Consider the following 26,570-nt stretch of genomic DNA (forward strand, 5'->3'; position numbering starts at 1 on the left):
AGATACAGGAAGAGGGGTGACAGTAAGGTTGGAGGCGCAGCAGGATCTGGTGAAGATCAGGTCCAGCCAGGTTCCCTTGCCTTGTGAGTCGGAGGAGATTGAGAGAGGGAGAGGTCAAAGGAAGAGAAAAAGTTAAGGAAGGCCAGAGATTGCAATTTCTCCGGCTGGATGTTGAAGTCACCCAGAATGAGTGGAGTGCCATTCTCAGGAAAGAGGGAGAGGAGGACATCCATCTCATCAAGGAAGTCACCAAGCTGACCAGGGGGGCGGTAGATCACAATGTTGAGCTTGATAGGTAGAGATACAGAAACAGCATGGAATTCAAAAGAGGATATTGAGAGGTGTGAAAGAGGAGTGACAGTGTAGGTCCACTTGGGTGAAATTAGGAGTCCGGTGCCTCCCCCATGGCCAGAGGCTCTGGGGGTGTGAGAGAAAGAATAAGCAGCAGAGAGGGATGCTGGGGTGGCAGTATGTTCAGGTCTGATCCAGGTCTCCGTGAGGGCCAGAAAGTGGAGGGATTGAGATAGAGCATGGGCTGAGATGGTCTCAGTTTTCTTAACTGCCGACTGGCAGTTCCAGAGTCCTCCAGCAATAGTAAGAGAAGGACTACTGGTGCAAATTGGGTAAATAAGATTACATGGGTCTCTACACCTGAAAATAGTGCCATGTCTATGGGGCCTATGAGCTGATGTTACAACTGTGACTGTGCCAAAAAGTACCGGTTCACCAGAGGAGCTCAAGCCACTCCCAGCAGTTAACAACTACTTGAACACCAACTGGCCTTCCCCAGCCAAGCACTTTGAAATTTAACTGCTTTCACCTAAACTAGTTTCAGCGAAACTACTCAGCACCAAACCAAACACTTTCAAATTAAACACAGATTTAACTACAATAGAAAGATAGCACAGTAACAAACAAAGCACATTATTGTTTTGCACACATATCTATATAAGACCTCATGAATGATCAATCACCAATACTCAACACTCTTGAGATGTAAAGCAAGGCAAGGCAGCTTTATTTGTATAGCACATTTCATACACTGAGGCAATTCAAAGTGCTTTACAGAGTAATAAAAAATACAGTAAAGGTAAAAAATGTACAATTAAAAAGTGCAAATGTACAGACAAAAGATCCACAAGATAAAAGACTTAAAAAGTAAACTAGTGCAGTTCAGATCAAGTGAAATAGAAAGACAGAAGAAAAGACAGTGCAAGAGGATTAGAAAAGTGCATTAAAATCACATTTAAAAGAAAATAAAAAAGATATAAATAAATAAATATTACAGTGCAGATGAGTGTTGCCCTAGATTTCTTAAAAAGCCCTGGCGAACAGAAACGTTTTAAGCCCTGATTTAAAAGATTGTAAAGTGGAGGCGGACCTCAGATTTTCTGGAGGTTTGTTCCAGGCATGAGGAGCATACAAACTAAAAGCTGCTTCTCCATGCTCCATGTATACTCCCTTTCAGTTTGAAAACGTAGTCTAAAAATCCTACACTTGACCTCTAGAAACAGGACAAAGAAGATTCAAGTCCAGTTTATTTCTACAGTCTTCATCACAGCCTGTCTCATAGGACTAACCCTAACCCTAACCCTAACCCTAGCTGAACTAGATCTAACTGATCAACAATCAATCACAAGACAAAATGATGCAATACAGTATGTAAACACAAGGAAACAAAACAAAGCACAAGATCTAAACCATTATGTTGGAAAGTCATAACAGGCCGACCTAACCGGCTGAGCCGGGTCGACCAACCACCAACCTCAGCCTCAGTGAAGACGAGGACAAACTCCCAACAAAACCTCATTACAAAAAACAAAATGGAAGAAACCTTGGGCAAAGAGGAATAATGACTTGATTCTTTCTGGTTAAATATCTAATTTATTTCATTTTCCAAATAAAATGTCCATGTTCCTGTACATGTGTGATGTTAAAACCCAGTTCAGTTACCCAACACACAGAATACACTCTATTTACAGACTGATGGATCAGCAGCTGTCTTTGGATTCCCTCCTCTATCTAACACAGAGACACCGAGGAACCAGACCCGGACCCAAACCCAAACCCAGGGTAGAGTGGTTCAGTGAATGTGGAGTGGAAGGTGTGGATGTGGATCAGTGTGTCAAAGGAAACTCTGTAGAAGGATAGAGAGCCAGCAGACCAGTCCAGATACACTGCTACTCTGTTAGAGCCAGAGGAGGAGAGGGAATATATGTCTGTTGATCTGTCATTGTGCCAGAGAGAGTAAATATAATCAGAGCAGTACAGACTCCAGGACTTTTCATTCCCTCCAAGCCAGCAGTCAACACTGTTTCCTCTGTAAGTCACTCCTATATAAACCCCTCCTTTCCTCTCGACCTCCCAGTAACTGCGACCAGTCAGACCATTTCTACACAGCAGCTGATCCCAGAAGTCAAATCTCTCTGGGTGATCAGGATATGGCTGCTGATTTCTCACCAGTGTCACCTTTCTGTTGCCGTCAGACAGGAAGAGCTTTCTGTTTGCTGTGTTTGGGTCCAGAGTGAGTTCACAGGCATCTGATGGAGAGAACAAGACTCAATACAGCAGCAGCTTTTTTAAATAATAGACCTGTTGTGTTTATTATTTGTTGATTTATTAACAGTTTGACTTTTATTACTTTTTTACTCACTTTTATACGAAGGCCTATTCATAGTTTTATTGATTCATTCTTTCGTCTTTGTTTTATTGCTTTTATTGCCTCTTTTATTCTAAATATTTTGTTTTACTTATCCCTTGTGTTTTATTCAAATTGTTATTATTCATGTCTCTTATTTTTATGTAAAGCACTTTTTAGCCCATTAATGACTAACAACTACATTTTGTATGTTAAGGAAATGCTCCACAGATTTTTTTCTGTTAGAGGTAAAAACACAAAATTTGCAGAGAGAACTGTCAAGACATGTGGCTATACATACCAAAACATCTTTTTTGATTTCACATATTCTTCATGCCTTTATTGGTAGACAAAGTTGATATTTTTTAGAAATCACAAAAATTAGTTTAACATTAATTTAACATACTAAATACCAAATTTATACCAGATCAGAGCTCATATTCCTGAAATTCAACTTGTTCTGAATCCAACGTCTAATCATAACCATCTAACCCTAACCCTTGATCTTTGGAGTTCCCATAGGAATACTATATAAATGGCTCTAAAATCTGATCAATCTCAATACTGTACCAATATAAAGCAACAGATAATTGTTTTTCTTTTGGAATCTATATTGTCAGAGCCCAGATCATGTGTGTAGAAACAAATATGTAGACCTGAAATTCCTAACCTATGTTTCAAGAGGTGAAAATCAAAAAATCATGGCATTTCACACAAATCAAACACATGGGTGTGGAGCTACTTTTCTCATCATTTCTCCCTGAAAACACATTGGAGAATAATTTTTATAATTGATTTTTACTTGAGTCTATCTGGCCCCTAAGTGCAACAAAGTTTTTGAACATGTGATCATGGGAACCTATATTTGCACTAGTGTTTTTGTGAAAACTGATACAATCAGAGAGCTCTTGTGACTAACTACTAAAAATGGTATATTAAGAAAAACCTGCGCTGTGGCCTCGTACTTTGACTGATTTTAAAAATTCCAATAGATTTGTGCTCAGCTTAGCTATAAGTGCTGCAAAGGAAATGTTTAATTTCCACCACGGACATTAATGGGTTAATTTTGTTTGCAAAAGAGCCTTATAAATAAAGTTATTATTATCATTATTCTTATTATTATTGTTACATAATTTATTAACACTGTCATGATGACACATTCTGTCAGCCATCCTCTTCATTCACAGAAGGATTTGAATGAATGGGCATCACATACTGCTGTGTAAATGAACTTTCCATCTGCAAGAGCCATTTATACAGAAACTAAATTAGATTTAGACTTTACAGATTCTGTTATAGAGATGCTGACCATTCTGTGTTACTATTATTTTCTAACTAGTTTGGTGAAATATCTACAGTATATTCTACATGTATCTATATTGTTAATAATCTATTTTCACAAAATGCTTCATGCATAATCTTAATTGCCTTAAATTATTGCTCCTCACTCACTGGTTCATAATTATAGCAGAGAAATGTCATCATGCTTATTTAATTTAGAGAGAACAAGCTGTTGAACTTGAGAGCAAATTAGTTGGATTTTTTTTTTTTTTGCAGTGCTTCATTGGATTTTATTCTTGCACAATTAAATAAATAGTAAAATTATGATCATGGAGTAAAACATGACTTTGTAGTCACAGATCAGCTATATGTTTATTATGTTTTTTTGGCGGTTCAACAGTTAAAAGCAGTTTACAACATACAGAGGAAACTGCAACTACACCATCTAAATAACTGAATGTGTTCTGCTTTTTCATGAATAAAACTAAATACACACTTACACTTCCTCAGACCTGGTTTCAACATCTGCACTCCACCATGGTCCACACTGGGGAGAGAAACAAAGTCAGACCAGCAGATTCTCTTTGATGATGGAAACATGGGCAGTAAATAACTTCACTATGAAGGATTGTCCAGACGACGTCACTCATATCCAACATTAAACATTAAACAATATTCCTCAGCTTCTCTGTCTGACTGAGAAAATGTCTGCCAACTCTAACCCCTCTATTAGACACTGCCTCTGCCTGGCAGCAAGCCTCTCCAGACCTGAGAGAGTCCAGTCTCCAGTGTGGATCCTCCAGTCCAGCAGAGAGCAGCTTCACTCCTGAGGCTCCTGGATGATTGTAGCTCAGGTCCAGCTCTCTCAGATGGGAGGGGTTGGAGCTCAGAGCTGAGGCCAGAGAAGCACAGCCTTCCTCTGTGAGCAGACAGCCTGACAGCCTGCACACACACACACACACACACAGGTACGCTACAGGTACATGTTCGATTTCCTCATTAGTACACTACTGTGAAATTAATTTGGATAATGCAGTTATAATATTACTACACCTCTTCTTTTTTTTTATGTCTCAACAACAGAGGCGAAAATAGAGAGAAAACAGAAAAAAAAGAAATCTAATCAGGGAAAGCAGTTCAGAGAGCCTAGAAAATAGAGCTAAATGTTGGTATCACAGCAGAAAAATCCTACACAGGTCAGGTGTTTATTTACTGATATTAACCAGCATGTAAAACAGGATTTAACTGGTCATGTGTTGAACAGGTTGAGGAATCCCGACCTGAGAGTCTCCAGTCTACAGTGTGGACTCCCCAGTCCAGCAGAGAGCAGCTTCAGTCCTGAATCCTGCAGGTCGTTGTTACTCAGGTCCAGCTCTCTCAGACTAGAGGACTGGGAGCTGAGAACTGAGGCCAGAGCTTCACAGCTTCTCTCTGACAGCTGACACACACTCAGCCTGAAGGACAAGAAAAGATATGGAAATGTTATTCTCTTACATGTTAGTCTCATGATTGTTTCTGTTCTTAGGCCACTGCTTTCATATTACTGCTACTAGTTTACAGTGTGGTTTGCATGGTGCTGTAGCTCACTGAGCTGAGTGTAACACTAACAATGTCAGGGATGCTGGTTTGATTCACACACATGGTACTGTAAGGTGATTTGGATAAATAATACACCAAATGGAATGTGCTATGCTCTACTTTACAGAAGTAGAGCATAATGGTACTGTGGCAGCATAATGGCCACAGTACCATTACTGCTGCTATGATGGTGACAAATGATCTCATTGGTGCCTTAGACAGAAAACAGCATTGCGCTGCCTTATTTGTGGATCTATCCAAGGCGTTTGATTCAGTGGACCACGAATTGCTGCTGAACAAACTTAGGAATGCTGGTTTCGGTCCTAAGACTGTTAAATGGTTCAGAAATTATTTTGTAAATCGAACTCAGTGTGTCCAGGCAGAGGGCCACAAATCTGATTTTCTTGGGATAACTAAAGGGGTCCCCCAGGGTTCCATTTTGGGACCTATTTTGTTCTCTATTTTTATAAATGACTTGGGTAAGAACATTTAAGCAAATATACACTTTTATGCTGATGACACTGTCATTTATACGCATGCTCCCTCCATAGTACAGGCGGTGCAAGGACTTCAGACTGCATTTCAGTCATTACAAACTGCTCTGCTGAGTTTAAAATTGGTTTTAAATCCTCAGAAAACGAAGTTCATGGTCTTCTCAAAAGCTCGCTTACAGTTGCTTGATGATCTTAGCATTTTCACGTCTGATGGTATATGCATTGAAAGGGTGCCCTCGTACAAGTACTTGGGTATATGGATAGATGACAAGCTTTTATTTAATGTACACATTGCTAATCTAGTTAGGAAGCTCAAAGTGAAGATTGGCTTTTATTTTAGAAATAAATCTATCTTTACTTTCAATGCCAAGAAAAAACTTGTGGAAGCCACTTTTCTGTCTGTGATTGATTACAGTGACATATTGTATATGCATGCAGCCTCCTCCATCTTACGGAGCCTTGATTCAGTGTACCATGCATCTCTACGTTTCATTACAAATGCAAAGTCCCTTACTCACCATTACATTCTTTATGATTTGGTGGGTTGGACATCACTGTCCACCCGTAGGCGACAGCATTGGTTTATTTTTATCTATAAAGCGATACTGGGTAAACTTCCAGCTTACCTCTGTACCCTTCTCTGTCTCAGAACTGGTAGCTACCAGCTACGCTCCTCCAAGTGGTTGCTTTTTAATGTACCCCGGGTTTTGACAGATCTGGGGAAAACTGCATTTTCCTACTATGCACCTTGGGTATGGAATAATCTACAAAATGATCTAAAATTAGACACATTTATATCCATTGATGAATTTAAGGGCATCATAAAGAATGTGGTGATGGAGACATGTAGTTGTTTTTCTGGAGAGGCCACTGTGTTTGAATAGCTGTTCTTCTGTTTTATTGTGGATTTTTGTATTCATGTTGTATATGTTGTTGTTGTATATGCTGCATTTTAATATGTTGTGATTCTGTACGGCTGCTACCTTGGCCAGGTCTCTCTTGTAAAATAATTTTTTGATCTCAATGGGACTTCCTGGTAAAATAAAGGTAAAATAAATAAAAAAAATAAAATAATTGCAAATATATAAAACAGATATAAAAATTAGGAAACGCTTTCAAACCAAGTGGTCCTAAACAATAAATAAAAACAAAAGAAGGGGTAGAGAGAAAGACATTACACAATAGCACGTCAATTTAAGTGTTTTTTACGAGTTGATTTAAAAGATGATACTGAATTTGCCATCTTAAACCCCTCAGGAACACATTCCACAGAGTAGGGGCCCTGATGACCAAAGTGAAATCACCTTTAGTGTGGAGTCGAGACTGAGGGAAAATCTGAAGGAGCCGAAGAGCTCAGCTTGCTCTCTGGCTTATCGGAAACTAAGAGCTCTGCAGTGTAACTTGGATCCAAAACTAGCCATGCTGTAAATGTGCTCAGTGAAATCTTAATATTAATTCAATATCTAACTGATAACCAGTGGAGACACACTAAACGTGTGGATATATGCTCCCTTCTTAGCACTAATTAAAATCATAGCAGCTCTATTCTGAACAAGCTGGAGATGTGAAAGTGAATTATGATGGAGACAGAAATAAAGAGAGGTGCAGTAATCTAAATGACATGATATCAAAGCATGGATGACCTTCTCTAATTCATCCAGGTTCATGGCTGTGAAGCTGGATCAGACTAAAACACATTCTGGAAAAATCCAAGATTTTCTTTTACTGAAAATACAAATGTATAATGGCTCTGAAATCTTTCTAACTTTACCCATTACACGTCACCCATTACAGATTCAGGAATACTAACTTGACAGACACTGTTTTGAGAACATGGACCTTGGTTTGGAGAAATGTGTCAAATCAATGGAAAACAAACAAAAAAAATCTAAATGGATTTTACTTGAGAGTTTCCAGTCTACAGTGTGGACTCCTCAGACCAGCAGAGAGCAGCTTCACTCCTGAATCCTGCAGGTTGTTGTTACTCAGGTCCAGCTCTCTCAGACTAGAGGACTGGGAGCTGAGAACTGAGGCCAGAGCTTCACAGCTTCTCTCTGACAGCTGACAGCCACTCAGCCTGAGGAAGAATTATGATGAAGATAAACAAGAACTTTTTTTTCTCTTGTGTATAAAAGATCATATATATCAATATATCCAGTTATCTATGAACCTACAAAGATTTACAGGAGGCTTTGACCACTGGCAGCAGCCTCAGAAGACCCTCCTCTGAAGCAGAGTATTTCTTCAGGTCAAACACGTCCAGCTTCTCTTCTGATGACAGTAAGATGAAGACCAGAGCCGACCACTGAGCAGGGGAGAGTCTGTCTGTAGAGAGACTTCCTGATCTCAGGTACTGTTGGATCTCCTCCACTAGAGAACGGTCATTCAGCTCATTCAGACAGTGGAACAGATTGATGCTTCTCTCTGGAGACGGATTCTTCTTGATCTTCTTCTTGATGTATTGGACTGTTTTCTGATTTGTCTGTGAGCTACTTCCTGTCTGTGTCAGCAGGTCTTGTAGGAGAGTCTGATTGGTCTGCAGTGAAAGGCCCAGGAGGAAGCGGAGGAACAAGTCCAGGTGTCCATTTGGACTCTGTAAGGCCGTGTCCACAGCACTCTGGCAGAGGTGTGTTAGTTTAGATTTGTCTCTTAATAGTGTAGACAGCCTGGATGGTGATTGTGGTTCTGACAGAAGATTGACACCAGTGTTGATGAATGACAGAAAGACATAAACAGCAGCCAGAAACTCCTGAATGGTCAGATGGACAAAGCAGAACACCTTGTCCTGGTTCAGCCCACGCTCCTCTTTAAAGATCTGTGTGAACACTCCTGAGTACACTGAAGCTGCTCTGATATCAATGCCACACTCTGTCAGGTCGGCTTCATAGAAGATCAGGTTGCCTTTCTCCAGCTGCTCAAAAGCCAGTTTTCCCAGAGATAGGATCATCTTCCTGCTCTCTGTAGTCCAGAGTGGATCTGTCTCATCTCTCCTATGATACTTCACATTCCCCTGCATGGACTGAACCACCAGGAAGTGGATGTACATCTCAGTCAGGGTCTTGGGCAGGTCTCCTCTCTCACTGGTTTTCAACACATGGTCCAGAACTGTAGCAGTGATCCAGCAGAAGACTGGGATGTGGCACATGATGTGGAGGCTTTGTGACGTCTTGATGTGGGAGATGATTCTTCTGGCATGCTCCTCATCTCTGAATCTCTTCCTGAAGTACTCCTCCTTCTGTGGGTCAGTGAAGCCTCTCACCTCTGTCACCATGTCAACACACTCAGGAGGGATCTGATTGGCCGCTGCAGGTCGTGTGGTTATCCAGAGGCGAGCAGAGGGAAGCAGTTTCCCCTTGATGAGGTTTGTCAGCAGCACGTCCACTGAGGTCGACTCTGTAACATCAGTCAGGATCTCGTTCTTCTTGAAGTCTAGAGGAAGTCGACACTCATCCAGACCGTCAAAGATGAACACAACCTGGAACTTGTCAAACCTGCAGATTCCTGCTTCTTTGGTCTCAGTAAAGAAGTGATGAAGAAGTTTCACCAAGCTGTACTTTTTCCCTTTCAGCAAATTCAGCTCTCGGAAAGTGAAAGGAAATGTGAACTGTATATCCTGGTTGGCTTTGTCTTCAGCCCAGTCCAGAGTGAACTTCTGTGTTAAGACTGTTTTCCCAATGCCAGCCACTCCCTTTGTCATCAATGTTCTGGTTGGTCGATCTCTTCCAGGTAAGGGTTTAAAGAGGTCTTCACATTTGATTGTTGTTTCTGGTCTCGCTGGTTTCCTGGATGCTGTTTCAATCTTTCTGACCTCATGTTCATCATTGACCTCTCCACTCTCTCCCTCTGTGATGTAAATCTCTGTGTAGATCTGCTTCAGAAGTGTTGGGTTTCCTGCTTTAGCAATCCCCTCAAACAAACACTGAAACTTCTCCTTCAGATTAGATTTGAGTTCATGTTGGCACCGAGGAGCAAGAGTTTCTGAATGAACAAACAACAAATAACATCAATCAATGAATGGTATATTAAATGTGAGAAATGTGAGCATTTCCTGGTGAATGTGTTATTTCACAACTGCACTGTGTGTGCAATTAAATGTGAAAGGCAACGTTTTTACCTTCCAATCTGGAATTGAAGAGACAAAGTTTTAGAAATGTCTGTATTTACAGCAGAGGTTAGAAATGCAAACATTTCCATTTTCCCACCATCTCCCCTCTCCATCATGTTAAACCTGTTAAAAGCCTCTTACTGCTCTGCAGAGAGTCAGCCAGCTCCTCCTGCTTCATTCTCCTCAGGAAGTGCAGTGTGATCTGCAGAAAAGCCTCTCTGCTGCTCCTCCTCTGCTCTTCCTCCTCACCGTCCACCACCTCCTCATCCTCTCTCTGCCTCTCTAAGCATTCTGGGTAATCTGGACTCATAACCCTCTGGAACCTTTTCAGCTCTTTCTTCATAAAGGTGACGATGTTCTCCTCAAGCAGCTGGAACAGAATAATATATAAATTACACTTCCATACTAAAATCTGGACACACTAAAAGCCCACTGGTCTAAAGAGTGTAGCATAGAGACTATTATGGCCAGAATGGTTGTTTTTCAATTTGTTTGTAGCTGAAGTAAAAGATGTTGTTATTCATTTACACACCATAAATATGGAGTCCAGGTCTGTTTGATGCTCCTGGACAGACTGACCACTGGAAACCTCTGACCTCTCCTGGTGGACTCTGTGGAGAAAACATGATGTATTAGGTCATATAATGCCTCACACACACACACACACACACACACACACACACACACACACACACACACACACACACGGGTGGTTAAAGGTGTTGTGTTCCGTCATGATGAATCCTTGTAGAAACACAAGATGAACTCCACTGTAAATGCTGCTCTAATTTTGGCTGTGATGTTTTGAAAGAGGAAACTCAATCAACAGAGTATCAAGGACCGGACCAATTCTATAACTGATGACTGTGAATCTGACAACAGCAGACACATCTGTTTTATCATCAGTTTTAAATAATTACCTTTGATCAATAGAGTGGTGGCTATCTGTGAACATAATAGGTTCGGCCTTTGACCAGTCACTCTTCATGGACACACAGCTGGGTTCAGGGGAGCCTGAGCTTTGCAATTGTTTATGTTGTTTGCTTGTAATTTTTGATGATCTAAGAACTGAACAATAATTAAGTAATGTTGCCTGTTTCTATGATCAATACTGTGAGCTGGATCAGTGGTAACAGTGGATCACAGGAATTTGAAAAGAGCTGATGATCATTCCATCATCAAAAACTGCATGTGTCTCATACACAAAATGGACTTAGAATAAATAAATAAATAAATAAATAAATGAATAAACAAACAGGATATTTGCTTGTAAATGGAATCAAGGAATGGGCCACAAATCTTATCTAGCTATTTTAAATTCTTACCTTTTCTCAGTAGAGTGTTGTCCATGTTTGAAGGTAATAGGTGAACCCATAGACCGGTCACTCTTCATGGACACACAGCTGGGTTCAGGGGAGTCTGGTCTCTCCTGCTGGATCCTGAAAGAAACAGATTATGAAAACAGTGAAGGTATCTGTGTTCTTTTCAAGAAGACAATTTTACTTTCTTAGTAATGCTAACATGATAATGACTTACTTAATTTCAGAATCATGTTCATCTTTAAATTTTACAGGGTCCAACATAGACTGGTCGCTCTTCATGGACACACAGCTGGGTTCAGGGGAGTCTGGTCTCTCCTGCTGGACTGGGCTTCAACACAACAGAGACAGAGCTTTTACTTTTTACTTTTTACTTTTACTTTTTTACTTATTGGATGTGATGTTCTAAAAGAGGAAACTATGAAGGGCTGGACCAATTCTATACCTGATGACAACAGTAAACCCATCTGTTTTCATCATCAGTTTTAAATAATTACCTTTGATCAATAGAGTGGTGTCCATCTTTGAAGTCAATAGGTCGATTCCTTGACCAGTCACTCTTCATGAAGAAGAGAGAGGGGAGAGGAGAGTCTGGTCTCTCCTGCTGGATCCTGATAGAAACATTTTATGAACACGGTGAAGGGATCTGTCTCCTTATGAAGAAGACAATTTTACATTCTTAGTAATCCTAACATGATAATGACTTACTTATTTTCAGAAGGATGTTTATCTTTAAATTTTACAGGGTCCAACATAGACTGGTCGCTCTTCATGGACACACAGCTGGGTTCAGGGGAGTCTGGTATCTCCTGCTGGACCGGGCTTCAACACAACAGAGACAGAGCTTTTACTCTGAATAATGATGCTGTAATGATTTCACTGCTGAGCTCTGAGATGGAGAACAGTCATGGACAGTTAGAGATCCTCATCTTACCTCTTAGCTTTGGTCCAGCTGTCATGTTCCCCAGACAGAGTGGTTTTAGAGGGAGGGAGCCCCTCCTCTCTCTCCTCAGACAGACTCATAGTAGAGCGAACACCTTTACACAAACACACTGGGCTGATTCATGACAACAAGGTTTCCATCACAGGATATATTATTTCAAGGGCTGATTCTTCCTGTCAGCACCATGTCACATATACAGAGTGTAGTAATACTCAGACCAGCTGCCCTTTACATCAAATGCACTGACCAGCTTCATCTAGAAAGAATTTTTAAGCCTCTGGGACAATTGAGACATGGACTGAGCAAAAGGGGGTTGAGTGAAAGTCAGTTTATTTTTTAATTAGCAAGGCGGCAGTTGTTCACCTGTGGTTTGTTGTATCAACAGTGGAAGAAATGCACTTCAGTCAAGCTTTTCCAAGCTGTCAAACTAGTTCTGAGATTTCCTGCATATTTCACCAATTAAATGAGTTGAGATTACGATCTAACATGGCTCTGATTTTGGTTACCACAAAAAGTAATATAGGTAAAACATTCTAAGACAATGTTCATTTTGTCCTCAATGTCAGAGATAAATGTTGAAAATGTATGGCCCAATGAATGAATATTTAGATCTGCAAACATCAAAACCACGTCGAAAGACTTTAGCAGCATCGTCTCATCCCAGTCTACTCTACAGTCATCCAGTTATACAACACAATGTAGGATATTATTCATCAAACATGTATAATGATCCCTGGTAGGGTCTTTACCTGGTGAACTCACATCCAGATCAAATCAAAGAGACTTTCTAGCTTCATCTGTAGAGGAAACACTGAGAGAGAAGACGCTGCTTTTCTCCTTCGTCAGTCCTGGGAGTCTGTGAACATTTGACCTGAGGGTGCGCTCACATCCTCATAACTTTCAGATTAGTCTAGAAACATCAACATGACATCAAACCAGTCCAACCTGTTGCCACAAACCAAGTCTGTGCAGAGAAATCACAGAACAGGTAATGTAGTTCTACTATCTGTCCATTAGATGGAGCATATTGACCAAATCAGACATCATCATCATCATCATCATCATCATCATCATCATCATCTAACAATAAAGCAAGGAATCTCTGTCTGTGAGTGAGTGAGTGAGTGAGTGAGTGAGTGAGTGAGTGAGTGAGTGAGTGAGTGTGTGTGTCCGTCACATATCTCGAGAACCGTTCGTCCGATCGACTTCACACTTGGCGGGTGTATTGCTGGGGACCCAAGGACGTGCAGCATCGGATTTGGTGCAATTTGGACACGCGACACGTTCAATATTACTAAACTTTGAATAAACAAGCGAACAGCGCTCTGTGCAGCAGCGGGGCTCAAAGCAAGCGACTGGAAGCGCAGTGTCGAGTGTGAAGTTGTTTGGATGAGCGGTTCTCGAGAAAGTCAATACCGGAGGCCAAGCAATCGGCCCATTCCGAACAGGCATGTTTTGAACGGGCACTGCACTAGTTTTTCATAAAGAGACTAAGAACCAATGGAAACGTGAATGACTTTTTGTAAAGACACTGTTATTTGTTCTCTTTTTGTTGTTGTTTTTGATGAATTAGTTTGTGATACAGTAGGCCTAGATACATCTCACTCTCACTGACTAGTGGTGTGTTTGTCTTCCATAGCAGCACAAGGACAGTGATGAAGCTGTCAGGAATCCTGACGGCTCATCTCTTTGGGCTCTCTCTTTCCCTCTCTCTCTTTCTCTCTCTCTCTTTCTCTCTCTCTCTCTGTTGTCTGTCTTCGCATATCTCATGTCTTGTTTTCCACTCCCTGTTCCCTCTTGTCTCTGTTCCATGTTTTATGTTGTGTGTTTTTCAGATCCCAGTCCAGTTCTAGTCCAAGCTCCAGTTGTTCATGTCTGCCTACTCACCTTCCCTTCTCCTGCATCACCGGGCTGTCACCTGTCTCCGCCCTTCCCAGCTGCACCTCATTCCCTCATTACTCCCTTACTGTATATATACCAGTCCATTTCATTTTGATCTCTGCCAGATCGTTCTAGCTGCTTAGTCACTCACTGTATCCCGCCAGTCTGTTCTGCTTGTTTTCTTGTCTGCCCGGATTCGATATCTGCCTTTTTTCCCAACTGCCTCGTAGCCTCTAGTTTTCCTGGTACCTTTGATGTTTTGACCTTTCGCCTCAGCCTGCCTGTTCCCATTAAAAACTGTTACCTTACTTCTGCCTCTGCCCTTGAGCTCTGCGTGTGAGTCCTAGATCCAACCCTGACAGAAGCTTTTAGTGAATTTAGCATGTAGACGGCTTTCTCACTGAATGTGTTTACATGCCATTAATATTCCAGTATCATTCTGGATTATTTTATTTAAGAGTTGGCATGTGTGAATGACGTTTTCATTTAGAAAAGCCAAGAGGAGCGTATATCCTGATTTTTAGAAATCTGAATATTCACCAGCCGGTTTATGCTAATATTAGCTACCGTAAATATCTTAAATAGTTCACTGTTGGTTTAGAGAGAGAGAGAGAGAGAGAGAGAGAGAGACTTGTTGCCACATTAGGTTTTTTTTTTTAAACTCAAAGCCCTTCTGTTCCAGTTTACAGATATGAAGTTACCCCATCTGTCCAGTAGAGGGTGGTTGGGCTGATGGTGGCGCTATGGAGCATGATCAATACTTTCAAAAACAATATTGTTTCAGCCGTACAGGTTTGAAGTCCTAGTAATAATAATAACAATGTTGTTGTCTCCCAGCAGTCCCATGTTCAGTCAGACTCTGACCTCTAGTGGCCGCTCTGCTGTACTGCAGCCTGACCAACAAACCTCTGAGGGGAATCCTCAACCAGCGGGTCTCAAACTGGGGGCCGGGGACCCACTATTTCCCTATAATCTAAATTCATTAGAAATGATCCCAATTACAGAAAGTATAAGAATGAGTATTGTAATCCCAGGTTTCACCACTCTTACAGTGCAGACACTTCTACAGTTCAATGCTGAATCAAAAACTAAAAATCCTGACCATATGGGTCTCTGACACTAAATCTGACCCAGTTGGGTTCCACATTAAATCAAATCAAAGACAGCTGTGTTTGACAGGTTTTAAAGCTGTAAAAAAAAGTTTGTAAAATCGATCTGTATTTTAAATAAGGATGGTTAAAGACAGTTCAACAATTGTGTAAAAGTGGATAAAATAAGGTCTTCAATGGGTTTCATATAAAATATATTGTTTACTTTAAGGAAACATTATTACACATTAAAGTCAACAAATACTATGCTTGCTTGAAAAGAAGAAGGTCAAACAATGTTTAGTTAATTTTATTTCTGCGAAACAATTGTAGAAAACAAGATAGATGTTTATCTTGGAGTGGAGAGATTAATTAAATACCAAATGAAACAAAAGTCCAAAGGGAAGATATTTTAACCTGTCAATCATCAAAAACATATTCTCAGATGAACAACAATAACTTGATTCTTTCTGGTTAAATATCTCATTTATTTCATCTTCAAAATAAATTGTCCATGTTCCTGTACATGCGTGATGTTAAAACCCAGTTCAGTTACCCAACACAGAATACACTCTATTTACAGACTGATGGATCATGTTTGTTTACTGTGAAATGAGTTGTAAACTTATATGAAAATACAAACATTACTAATATTCTGTGTGTGTAAGTGTGTGTGTGTGTGCACGCATGTAATCCTGTACAGATTGAACTATCATTTCAGCAGCTGTCTTTGGTCAGCAGTGTGAGTGTTTCTCTACACAGCAGCAGACTCTCCCTCCTATATCTGACACAGAGACACTGAGGAGTCAAACCTTAATCCAAACCCAAAACCGAACCCAAACCCAGGATAGAGTGGTTCAGTGAATGTGGAGTGGAAGGTGTGGATGTGGATCAGTGTGTCAGAGGAAACTCTGTAGAAGGACAGAGAGCCAGCAGGCCAGTCCAGATACACTGCTACTCTGTTAGAGACAGAGGAGGAGAGGGAAGGTATGTCTGTTGTTCTGTTATTGTGCCAGGCAGAGTAACCTTTACCAGAGCAGATCAGACTCCAGGACTTTTCATTCCCTCCAATCCTGCAGTCATCACCCACTCCTCTCCTTCTGATTCCCCTGTAAGTCACTCCTATAAAAACCATTCCTTCCCACTCTACCTCCCAGTAACAGCGACCAGTCAGACCATTTCTACACAGCAGCTGTTCCCAGTTTTCAAATCTCTCTCGGTGATCAGGATATGGCTGCAGCTGTCTCACCTCTGTCACCTTTCTGTTGTCTTCAGACAGGAAGAGCTTTCTGTTTGCTGTGTTTGCGTCCAGTGTGAGTTCACAGGCATCTGATGGAGAGAACAAGACTCAATACAGCATCAACTTTTTTTTCTAACAGACCTGTTGGTACCTGTATGTTGTCAGTTTTCCAACAGATCCAACAGATTTGAATGAATGGACGTCACATACTGCTTTATAAATGAAGTTTCCATCTGTAAGAGCCATTTATACAGAAACTAAAAGATTTAGACTTTAGACAATTCTGTATAACTATTTTATTTTGTTGGTGTAAGCTGTATTCGTCATCGTACTTGTTTAATTTAGTGGAGAGAAGAAGCTGTTGAACTATTTTTTTTTCTTTTGCAGTGCCTTGTTGGATTTTATTCTTGTATAATTAAATAAACAGTAAAACTAAGATCATGGAGTAAAGAATGTCTTTGTAGTTACGCATCAGCTATATGTTTCTTTGGAGGGTTCAACAGTTAAAAGCAGTTTACAACATACAGAGGAAACTGCAACTACACAATCTAAATAACTGAATGTGTGCTGCTTTGTTTTCATGAATCAAACTAAATACACACTTACACTTCCTCAGACCTGGTTTCAACCATCGCACTCCACCATGGTCCACACTGGGGGGAGAAACAAAGTCAGACCAGCAGATTCTCTTTGATGATGAAAATGTGCAGTAAATACTATCCCTGTGGTTAGGGATGGTTATGTAATCCCTCTATTAGACACTGCCTCTGCCTGGCAGCAAGCCTCTCCAGACCTGAGAGAGTCCAGTCTCCAGTGTGGATCCTCCAGTCCAGCAGAGAGCAGCTTCACTCCTGAGGCTCCTGGATGATTGTAGCTCAGGTCCAGCTCTCTCAGATGGGAGGGGTTGGAGCTCAGAGCTGAGGCCAGAGAAGCACAGCCTTCCTCTGTGAGCAGACAGCCTGACAGCCTGCACACACACACACACACACACACACACACACACACACACACACAATGAGATTTTCTCATTAGTACATTCTAGGAAATGGTGTATAATAATAAAAATCTAATCAGCGAAAACAGTTCACATGGCCTAGAAAGTAGAGCTAAATGTTGGTATCACAACTGGTTTGAGAATCCCATGAACAGAAAAATCCTACACAGGTTCAGTGTTTATTTACTGACATTAATCTGCATGTAAAGCATGATTTTGCTGGTCATGTGTTGAAAATGTTGAGGAATCCTGACCTGAGAGTTTCTAGTCTACAGTGTGGACTCTCCAGTCCAGCAGAGAGCAGCTTGAGTCCTGAATCCTGCAGGTCGTTGTTACTCAGGTCCAGCTCTCTCAGACTAGAGGACTGGGAGCTGAGAACTGAGGCCAGAGCTTCACAGCTTCTCTCTGACAGCTGACACACACTCAGCCTGAAGGACATGAAAAGATATGGAAATGTTATTCTCTTATATGTTAATGTCATGATTGTCTGTGTTTTTTGGGCACTGCTTTCATATTACTATTACTAATGATAAACTTTATTTATGTTCCCCTTATCTAAAAGCAGAGTTTATAGTGTGGTTTGCATGGTGCTGTAGCTCACTGAGTTGAGTGTAGCACTAACAATGCCAGGGATGCTGGTTTGATTCCCACTGGAGTCACCCATGATAACAATATAGCCTATATGCACACATGGTACTGTAAGGTGATTTGGATAAATAATCCATCAAAGGGCATATGTTATACTATACAGAAAGCCATAACTCATTGAACAACTACAGACCTATTTCTAAATTACCCGGTTTTTCTAATGTTCTGGAAAAGATTGTAGAAGAGCATCTGGTTGCATTTCTATGCAAGAATGGTCTGTTTGAGACAGTCTGGTTTTAGAGCACATCATACCGAGACTGCTCTACTCAAAGTGTTGAATGATTTGCTTTTAGCTGGTGATGCTGGGAAATCTTCTGTTTTATTTGTTTTAGATCTTAACCCGGCTTTTGACACAGTCGACCAAACTATTTTACTGGATCATCTTAAAAATTGGGTCGGCATCTCTGGTACTGCTTTAAAATGGTTTTATTGCTATTTACATGACAGGTCTTTTAGTGTAGCCATTGGGGCTTCAAGATCTTCATGTGCAATGATGAATTGTGGGGTCCCTCAGGGGTCTGTCCTGGGACCACTCCTGTTTTCTATCTGCATGCTACCTCTAGGTATGTCATTCGCAAGCACAAGCACTTTTGCCGATGACAGTCAACTGTACTTGCCTTTCGATGCAGATGATATGCAGCAGGTTAACACTCTCCATGACTGCCTCGAAATTCAAAACTGGATGTCACAAAGTTTTCTACAACTGGACTCTTGTCACCAAATTTCTACACATCTTGCCTCATTATCCTGAAATGTGACCCAATGCAGTAAAAATCTTGGTATTGTGTTTGATGACAATCTTATCTTTGAGAACCAAGTAAAGGCAGTTGTTCAGTCATGTTTCCTGCAGTTTAGGAAACTCTCCCATTTTGAACCTGGAAATTGTTATCCATGCCTTCATTTCATCGCGCTTGGACTACTGTAACACTCTTTACACCTGCTTGACCCAGCAAAATCTTCCAATTTTCCACCAATTACAGCTTGTCCAAAACGCTGCAGCCAGACTCCTCATGAGGTCCAGAAAAAGAGAACATATCACACCTATCTTATCCTCTCTCCATTGGCTTTGGCCACAAAAGCAAGTCAATTTTTTTTCATAAAAAAAAAAACAAAAAGCAAGTCAATTTAAGTGTTTTTTTACTAACTGTTATAAAGAATGATACTAGGAAGGTCGAGGAAAAATTGACGAGTCGATGCATCAATTGAAAGACCCCATATCGACTGCGCTGATCGTAGTCAAATCATTGGAGTAAATGTATTTATTTAATTTCCCCATCATTTATTTATGCAAATGTACATAAAAAGTATTTGCCGTAAACAAGCGTCGTCAACCACTTATGGCATTGCAGCGTTTTGTTAGAAAGCAGCTGGTCTGCAGTCATGTCTGCACAGTCGGGAATTTCTTTAAACTGGTGAGCAAAAGCAGGCAAAAAGCTAAGTGTACTGTTTGCAATGCAAGTGTTTGGAGGGGTGACAGCAGGAGAGCTAATTACAATACCACTGATTTAATTGGACACTTGAAGAAACAACCATTTAAAGGAGTACAACAAGTTCAAGCTCAAATTCAATTTAGTTATATAGCACACTTAAAAACATCGCTTGTTGACCAAGGTGCTACAAAAATCTTGACAGAGCAGATCAAGCAACAGAACCAGCAGAACAAACACCAACATGGCACAGGGACACAAACAAAATGAAATAAAATAATCAAGAAAATAGATACATAATCAAAACACCTAAAACAAGTTTCATATAGAATCAAAGACTAAAGAGTAGAGATGGGTTTTGAATGGAGATTTAAAAGTGTCAACAGTGGGGGCGCCTCTGATGCTATAGGGGAGGCTGTTCCAGAGTCTTGGGGCTGCAATTGCAAAAACACGATCACCTTTACACTTTAGCCTGGACCGAGGAATAGCCAGTAGCTTTTGGCCAGATGACCTGAGAGACCTGCAGGACACTTGGGGGTGCAGGAGATCAGAGACATGAGGGGGCTAACCCATTCAGGGCCTTGAAAACACACAGTAAAACCTTAAACTCAATTTGTTGTTGTACTGGAAGCCAGTGAAGAGAGGCCAGGACAGGGGAAATATGTTCTCTCTTTTACCCCTTTTCGACCAAGGCAGTTCGAGGGCCGGTTCGCAGCTGGTGCCTAATCTCGAACCAGTTCTTCGCGTTTCGACAGCCAAAGAACCAGCTCTCAGCCAGGAAAACTGGTTCCAGAGTGGCACCAACACTTTGCTGGTCTAGAATAAAGAACCACTTACGTCAGGGTCTGGGGGAGGGATTCTCGTGACCAACCAAAACCAACAAGACCAAGAAGACCGCCATTGTTAAAAAACCAGAGCTTCATGGACATGGACATGGATGTGAAATCTAAGCAGCAGTGGTCCATGGAGGAGACAAACTGTCTCCTTGCATTGTGGTCCAACCATTTTGGTTGTTGTGCTTGAAGTTGGCGCTAGTGTTGCTGGGAAAGCGGAGACGTATACAGACGTATACAGTGACGTAATGACGTGGCTCTCTAGCCAGCTCTAGCCCGTGGAAAAGTAAACCGGTTCTTAGAAGGTTCGCAAGTTGAACCAACTGCGAACCGGCACCAGCACCAGCCCAGCACTAGGTTCCAGTTGGTGGAAAGGGGGTATGTGTGGTGCCAGTAAGAAGCCTTGCAGCAGCATTTTGAACCAGCTGCAGATAGGACAGAGAGGACTGACTGATACCTGTAAGGAGTTGCCTGCCAATATACAGGTAGGCTAGCTCACAAAAAGTCTGCATTGAGGCAGCAACCATTAGAAGATGCGCTGAAAAAAATGAGATGAATTACCCCACGACAGTGAAAAAGGTAAAAACTAAAACAAAAAGGAAAAGACCAACAAACATGAGTTGATTCTAGACTGAGGGACAGTCAGAAGGAGCCAAAGATCTCAGCTTGCTGTCCGGCTCCAACTGGTAACCAGCGGTGAGATGCTAATGTTGAGGATATATGCTGTGTGTTCTCTTCTTAGCACTAGTTAAAATCCTAGCTGCTCGATTCTGAACAAGCTGGAGACGTGACAGTGAATTATGATGGAGACAGGAATAAAGAGAGGTGCAGTAATCTAAATGAAATTATATCAAAATGTGGATGACCTTGGCCTGGCTGTGTATATGAAGCTGTATCAGACTAAAACACATTTTGCAAAAATTCCAAGATTTTCTTTTCAGTAAAATTGAAAATAAAAAATGTATAATGTCTCTGAAATGCTGATATATAACTTGCACATTTCAGATTCAGGAATACTGACCTGAGAGAGACTGTTTTGAGAGCATGGACCTTAGTTTGGAGAAATGTGTCAAATCAATTTAAAAAAAAAAAAAAAAAAAAAGGAAATGGATCTTACTTGAGAGTTTCCAGTCTACAGTGTGGACTCTCCAGTCCAGCAGAGAGCAGCTTCACTCCTGAATCCTGCAGGTCGTTGTTACTCAGGTCCAGCTCTCTCAGACTAGAGGACTGGGAGCTGAGAACTGAGGCCAGAGCTTCACAGCTTCTCTCTGACAGCTGACAGTCATTCAGCCTGAAGAAGAATTAGTGATGAAGATAAACAAGAACTTTGAAAACACATATTTTTTCTCTTGTGTAGAAAAGATAATGTTATATTTAATATACAGTTATCTATGAACCTACAAAGATTTATTGGAGGCTTTGACCACTGGCAGCAGCCTCAGAAGACCCTCCTCTGAAGCAGAGTATTTCTTCAGGTCAAACACGTCCAGCTCTTCTTCTGATGACAGTAAGATGAAGACCAGAGCCGACCACTGAGCAGGGGAGAGTGTGACACTGGAGAGACTTCCATATCTCAGGTACTGTTGGATCTCCTCCACTAGAGAACGGTCATTCAGCTCATTCAGACAGTGGAACAGATTGATGCTTCTCTCTGGAGACGGATTCTCCCTGATCTTCTTCTTGATGTACTGGACTGTTTCCTGATTGGTCTCTGACCTACTTCCTTTCTGTTTCTGCAGGTCTTGTAGGAGAGTCTGATTGGTCTCCAGTGAAAGGCCCAGGAGGAAGCGGAGGAACAAGTCCAGGTGTCCATTTGGACTCTGTAAGGCCTTGTCCACAGTACTCTGGTAGAGGTGCGTTAGTTTAGATTTGTCGCTTGATGGTGTAGACTGCCTAGATGTTGATTGTGGTTCTGACAGTAGATCAACACCAGTGTTGATGAATGACAGAGAGACATAAACAGCAGCCAGAAACTCCTGAATGGTCAGATGGACAAAGCAGAAGACCTTGTCCTGGTACAGCCCTCGCTCCTCTTTAAAGATCTGTGTGAACACTCCTGAGTACACTGAGGCTGCTCTGATATCAATGCCACACTCTGTCAGGTCGGCTTCATAGAAGATCAGGTTGCCTTTCTCCAGCTGCTCAAAAGCCAGTTTTCCCAGAGATAGGATCATCTTCCTGTTCTCTGTAGTCCAGAGTGGATCTGTTTCAGCTCTCCCATGATACTTGACATTCCCCTGGATGGACTGAACCACCAGGAAGTGGATGTACATCTCAGTCAGGGTCTTGGGCAGGTCTCCTCTCTCACTGGTTTTCAACACATGGTCCAGAACTGTAGCAGTGATCCAGCAGAAGACTGGGATGTGGCACATGATGTGGAGGCTTTGTGACGTCTTGATGTGGGAGATGATTCTGCTGGCCTGCTCCTCATCTCTGAATCTCTTCCTGAAGTACTCCTCCTTCTGTGGGTCAGTGAAGCCTCTCACCTCTGTCACCATGTCAACACACTCAGGAGGGATCTGATTGGCTGCTGCAGGTCGTGTGGTTATCCAGAGGCGAGCAGAGGGAAGCAGTTTCCCCTTGATGAGGTTTGTCAGCAGCACATCCACTGAGGTCGACTCTGTAACATCAGTCAGGATCTCGTTGTTCTGGAAGTCTAGAGGAAGTCGATACTCATCCAGACCGTCAAAGATGAACACAACCTGGAACTTGTCAAACCTGCAGATTCCTGCTTCTTTGGTCTCAATAAAGAAGTGATGAAGAAGTTTCACCAAGCTGTACTTTTTCCCTTTCAGCAGATTCAGCTCTCGGAAAGTGAAAGGAAATGTGAACTGTATATCCTGGTTGGCTTTGTCTTCAGCCCAGTCCAGAGTGAACTTCTGTGTTAAGACTGTTTTCCCAATGCCAGCCACTCCCTTTGTCATCAATGTTCTGGTTGGTCGATCTCTTCCAGGTAAGAGTTTAAAGATGTCGTCACATTTGATTGTTGTTTCTGGTCTCGCTGGTTTCCTGGATGCTGCTTCAATCTGTCTGACCTCATGTTCATCATTGACCTCTCCACTCTCTCCCTCTGTGATGTAAAGCTCTGTGTAGATCTGATTCAGGAGTGTTGGGTTTCCTGCTTTAGCAATCCCCTCAAACAAACACTGAAACTTCTCCTTCAGATTGGATTTCAGTTCATGTTGGCAGCAAGTAGCAAGAGTTTCTGAATGAACAACAAATAACATCAATTAATAGATGTTACATTAAATGTGAGAGATGCAAATATTTCCTGTTAAATATGTTAATTTCACAACTCCATGGAATCTATTTAGCTCATCACTGATGGGTGGAAAAACAGTCCCTGACTGTGTGTGCAGCTAAATGTGAAAAGCAACTTTTGATGTATTATTTTAATGTAAATCACTGTGTGCAGCATTTTACACCCACATTAACAAATCAATAATTTAACCAGATCATCCATGGGGATTGTGCTCATTTACCTTCCAATCTGGAATTGAAGAGATTGTATTTACAGCAGTTAGGTTAGAAATGCAAACATTTCCATTTTCCCTCCATCTCCCCTTTCCATCATGTTAAACCTGTTAAAAGCCTCTTACTGCTCTGCAGAGAGTCAGCCAGCTCCTCCTGCTTCATTCTCTTCAGGAAGTGCAGTGTGATCTTCAGAAAAGCCTCTCTGCTGCTCCTCCTCTGCTCTTCTTCCTCACCATCCACCACCTCCTCATCCTCCATCTGCCTCTCTAAGCATTCTGGGTAATCTGGACTCAGAACCCTCTGGAACTTTTTCAGCTCGTTCTTCATAAAGGTGACGATGTTCTCCTCAAGCAGCTGGAACAGAATAATATATGAAATATAGCCGCTAGCGGCAATGGCGGGTTCATGCCAGTAGAGCAGCCCGAGCTGAGACGTGGAACTTTGTGTGAGATTACTGTCTGTTTTGCCAGATCAGGCTGTTGAGCCGTCAGGCCCGAGGCTATCAAGTTCTGATACTGAAGAATGTAATAGCAAGTAACAATGTGTGAATATCCAACTTGGTATTGGCTTTACTGTGTTTAGCTGAACACTCAAAGTGCTGCTGTTGGGCAAAATCTGGTCGGATATGCATGGAAATTGGTCTGCATGTTCCACATAAGGGTTCGAAAACGATTACCGAGTTTCATAGCGATTGGTGAAATTCTGTTTAAGTTATAAGACAAAATGTCATAGGCCACGCCCACTTTGACTAATGATGACCAAACTTCAGATTTTGACTAGGACATGGTCCTAGAGCATGTGTACCAAATTTTGTGCAATTTCACCAATTGGATTAGCAGATACAGTTTTCTGGCCTTTGTGGCCAGAAAACTATCACAATTTAGCTTATAGGCCACGCCTCCTTCACAACTTTAACAGCTGATATCTTCAAAACTAAAGTAGATATCAACAGTCTATAAACAAAATTTAAAGAGCTTGGTCCACAGATGGTACTGCCCAATTTTGGTGGTAATTGGTCAAATGGTGTAGGAGAAGAGGAAAAAATATATCTCAAAAATGTTCCAGGCGGACCTTGGGTCCTTATGGCAAAGTTGTAGAGTACGGTCAGCTGTGTGCCAAGTTTTGTGTAAATTGGACCAATGGTGTGGGAGATACAGCACTTTAAACTTTTTATTTTTGACCTTTAATTATAGCGCCCCCAAGTGGCCGATCGGGGTCATATTTCTTGTGGGCCTAACTGAAGCCATACTAGACCATGGTGCAAAGTTTCATGGCTCTAGGATTTACCATCTCACGGGAAATTGAGCCAATGTGGCAGAACAATAATAATAAAGTAGTAGTACAAAAACAATAGTAAACTAATTAAATAATTAATAATTATAATGATTATTAGTTTAATAATTAAACTTCCACACTAAAAGCCAACTGATCTAAAGAGTGTAGCATGGAGACTATTATGACCAGAATGGTTGTTTTTCAGTTTGTTTGTAGCTGAAGTAAAAGGTGTTGTTGTACATTTACACACCATAAATATGGAGTCCAGGTCTGTTTGATGCTCCTGGGCAGACTGACCACTGGAAACCTCTGACCTCTCCTGGTGGACTCTGTGGAGAAAATATGATGTAGGTCATATACACACACAAACACACAGGTGGTTATAGGTGTTATTTTCCGTCATGATGAATCCTTGTAACACATTATTGGATATGATGTTTTGAAAGAGTAATCTCTATGAAGGGCTGAACCAATTCTATAGCTGATGACTGAATCTGGAGAGCAAACCCATCTGTTTTTATCATCAGTTTCAAATAATTACCTTGGATCAATATAGTGGTGTCCATCTTTGAAGGCAATAGGTGGCTCCATAGACCAGTCACTCTTCATGGACACACAGCTGGGTTCAGGGGAGTCTGGTCTCTCCTGCTGGATCCTGAAAGAAACAGATTATGAAGACAGTGAAGGTATCTGTGTCCTTATGAAGAAGACAATTTTACTTTCTTAGTAATCCTAACATGATAATGACTTACTTAATTTCAGAATCATTTTCATCTTTAAATTTTACAGGGTCCAACATAGACTGGTCACTCTTCATGGACACACAGCTGGGTTCAGGGGAGTCTGGTCTCTCCTGCTGGACTGGGCTTCAACACAACAGAGACAGAGCTTTTACTCTGAATAATGATGCTGTAATGATTTCACTGCTGAGCTCTGAGATGGAGAACAGTCATGGACATTTAGAGATCCTCATCTTACCTCTTAGCTTTGGTCCGGCTGTCATGTTCCCCAGACAGAGTGGTTTTAGAGGGAGGGAGCCCCTCCTCTCTCTCCTCAGACTGACTCATAGTAGAGCGAACACCTTTACACAAACACACTGGGCTGATTCATGACAACAAGGTTTCCATCACAGGATATATTATTTCAAGGGCTGATTCTTCCTGTCAGCCCCATGTCACATATACAGAGTGTAGTAATACTCAGACCAGCTGCCCTTTACATCAAATACACTGACCAGCTTCATCTAGAAAGGATTTTTAAGCCTCTGGGACAATTGAGACATGGACTGAGCAAAAGGGGATTGAGTGAAAGGCAACAATTTCAGTATTGGTAAGGAGGCAGTGTTTTGCTCA

The 26,570-nt window shown here is 41.4% G+C and overlaps 2 protein-coding genes across 4 annotated transcripts; both read right to left on the reverse strand.

Moving 5' to 3' along the window:
* Nucleotides 1–1,051: 1,051 nt before the first annotated feature.
* LOC144538123 (protein NLRC3-like) lies at nucleotides 1,052–12,213 on the reverse strand. The gene is made up of 11 exons (XM_078282165.1): nucleotides 12,124–12,213; nucleotides 11,913–12,026; nucleotides 11,633–11,746; nucleotides 11,422–11,535; nucleotides 10,629–10,707; nucleotides 10,238–10,466; nucleotides 8,166–9,969; nucleotides 7,895–8,068; nucleotides 4,688–4,861; nucleotides 4,420–4,466; nucleotides 1,052–2,540 (listed from the first exon to the last, which is right to left on the reverse strand). The coding sequence occupies exons 1-11, from the start codon at nucleotides 12,186–12,188 to the stop codon at nucleotides 2,023–2,025; spliced, it is 3,432 nt and encodes a 1,143-aa protein (XP_078138291.1). The 5' UTR covers nucleotides 12,189–12,213; the 3' UTR covers nucleotides 1,052–2,022.
* A 3,578-nt stretch (nucleotides 12,214–15,791) lies between these two features.
* On the reverse strand, nucleotides 15,792–26,328 carry LOC144538122 (protein NLRC3-like). 3 transcript variants are annotated; one of them, XM_078282162.1, is made up of 11 exons: nucleotides 26,197–26,328; nucleotides 25,971–26,084; nucleotides 25,760–25,873; nucleotides 25,469–25,547; nucleotides 24,069–24,297; nucleotides 21,871–23,674; nucleotides 21,587–21,760; nucleotides 17,816–17,989; nucleotides 17,361–17,534; nucleotides 17,174–17,220; nucleotides 15,792–16,656 (listed from the first exon to the last, which is right to left on the reverse strand). In XM_078282162.1, exons 1-11 carry the CDS (start codon nucleotides 26,283–26,285, stop codon nucleotides 16,106–16,108), a joined length of 3,549 nt encoding a protein of 1,182 aa, XP_078138288.1. In that variant the 5' UTR covers nucleotides 26,286–26,328; the 3' UTR covers nucleotides 15,792–16,105. The 3 variants fall into 3 exon arrangements, with proteins under 3 accessions (XP_078138288.1, XP_078138289.1, XP_078138290.1); XM_078282163.1 differs by lacking the exon at nucleotides 25,760–25,873; XM_078282164.1 differs by lacking the exon at nucleotides 21,587–21,760.
* Between the last annotated feature and the right edge of the window lie 242 nt (nucleotides 26,329–26,570).

Source organism: Centroberyx gerrardi, chromosome 24 (genome assembly GCF_048128805.1).
Source record: "Centroberyx gerrardi isolate f3 chromosome 24, fCenGer3.hap1.cur.20231027, whole genome shotgun sequence".
In the NCBI taxonomy this organism is placed as follows: Eukaryota; Metazoa; Chordata; class Actinopteri; order Beryciformes; family Berycidae; genus Centroberyx; species Centroberyx gerrardi.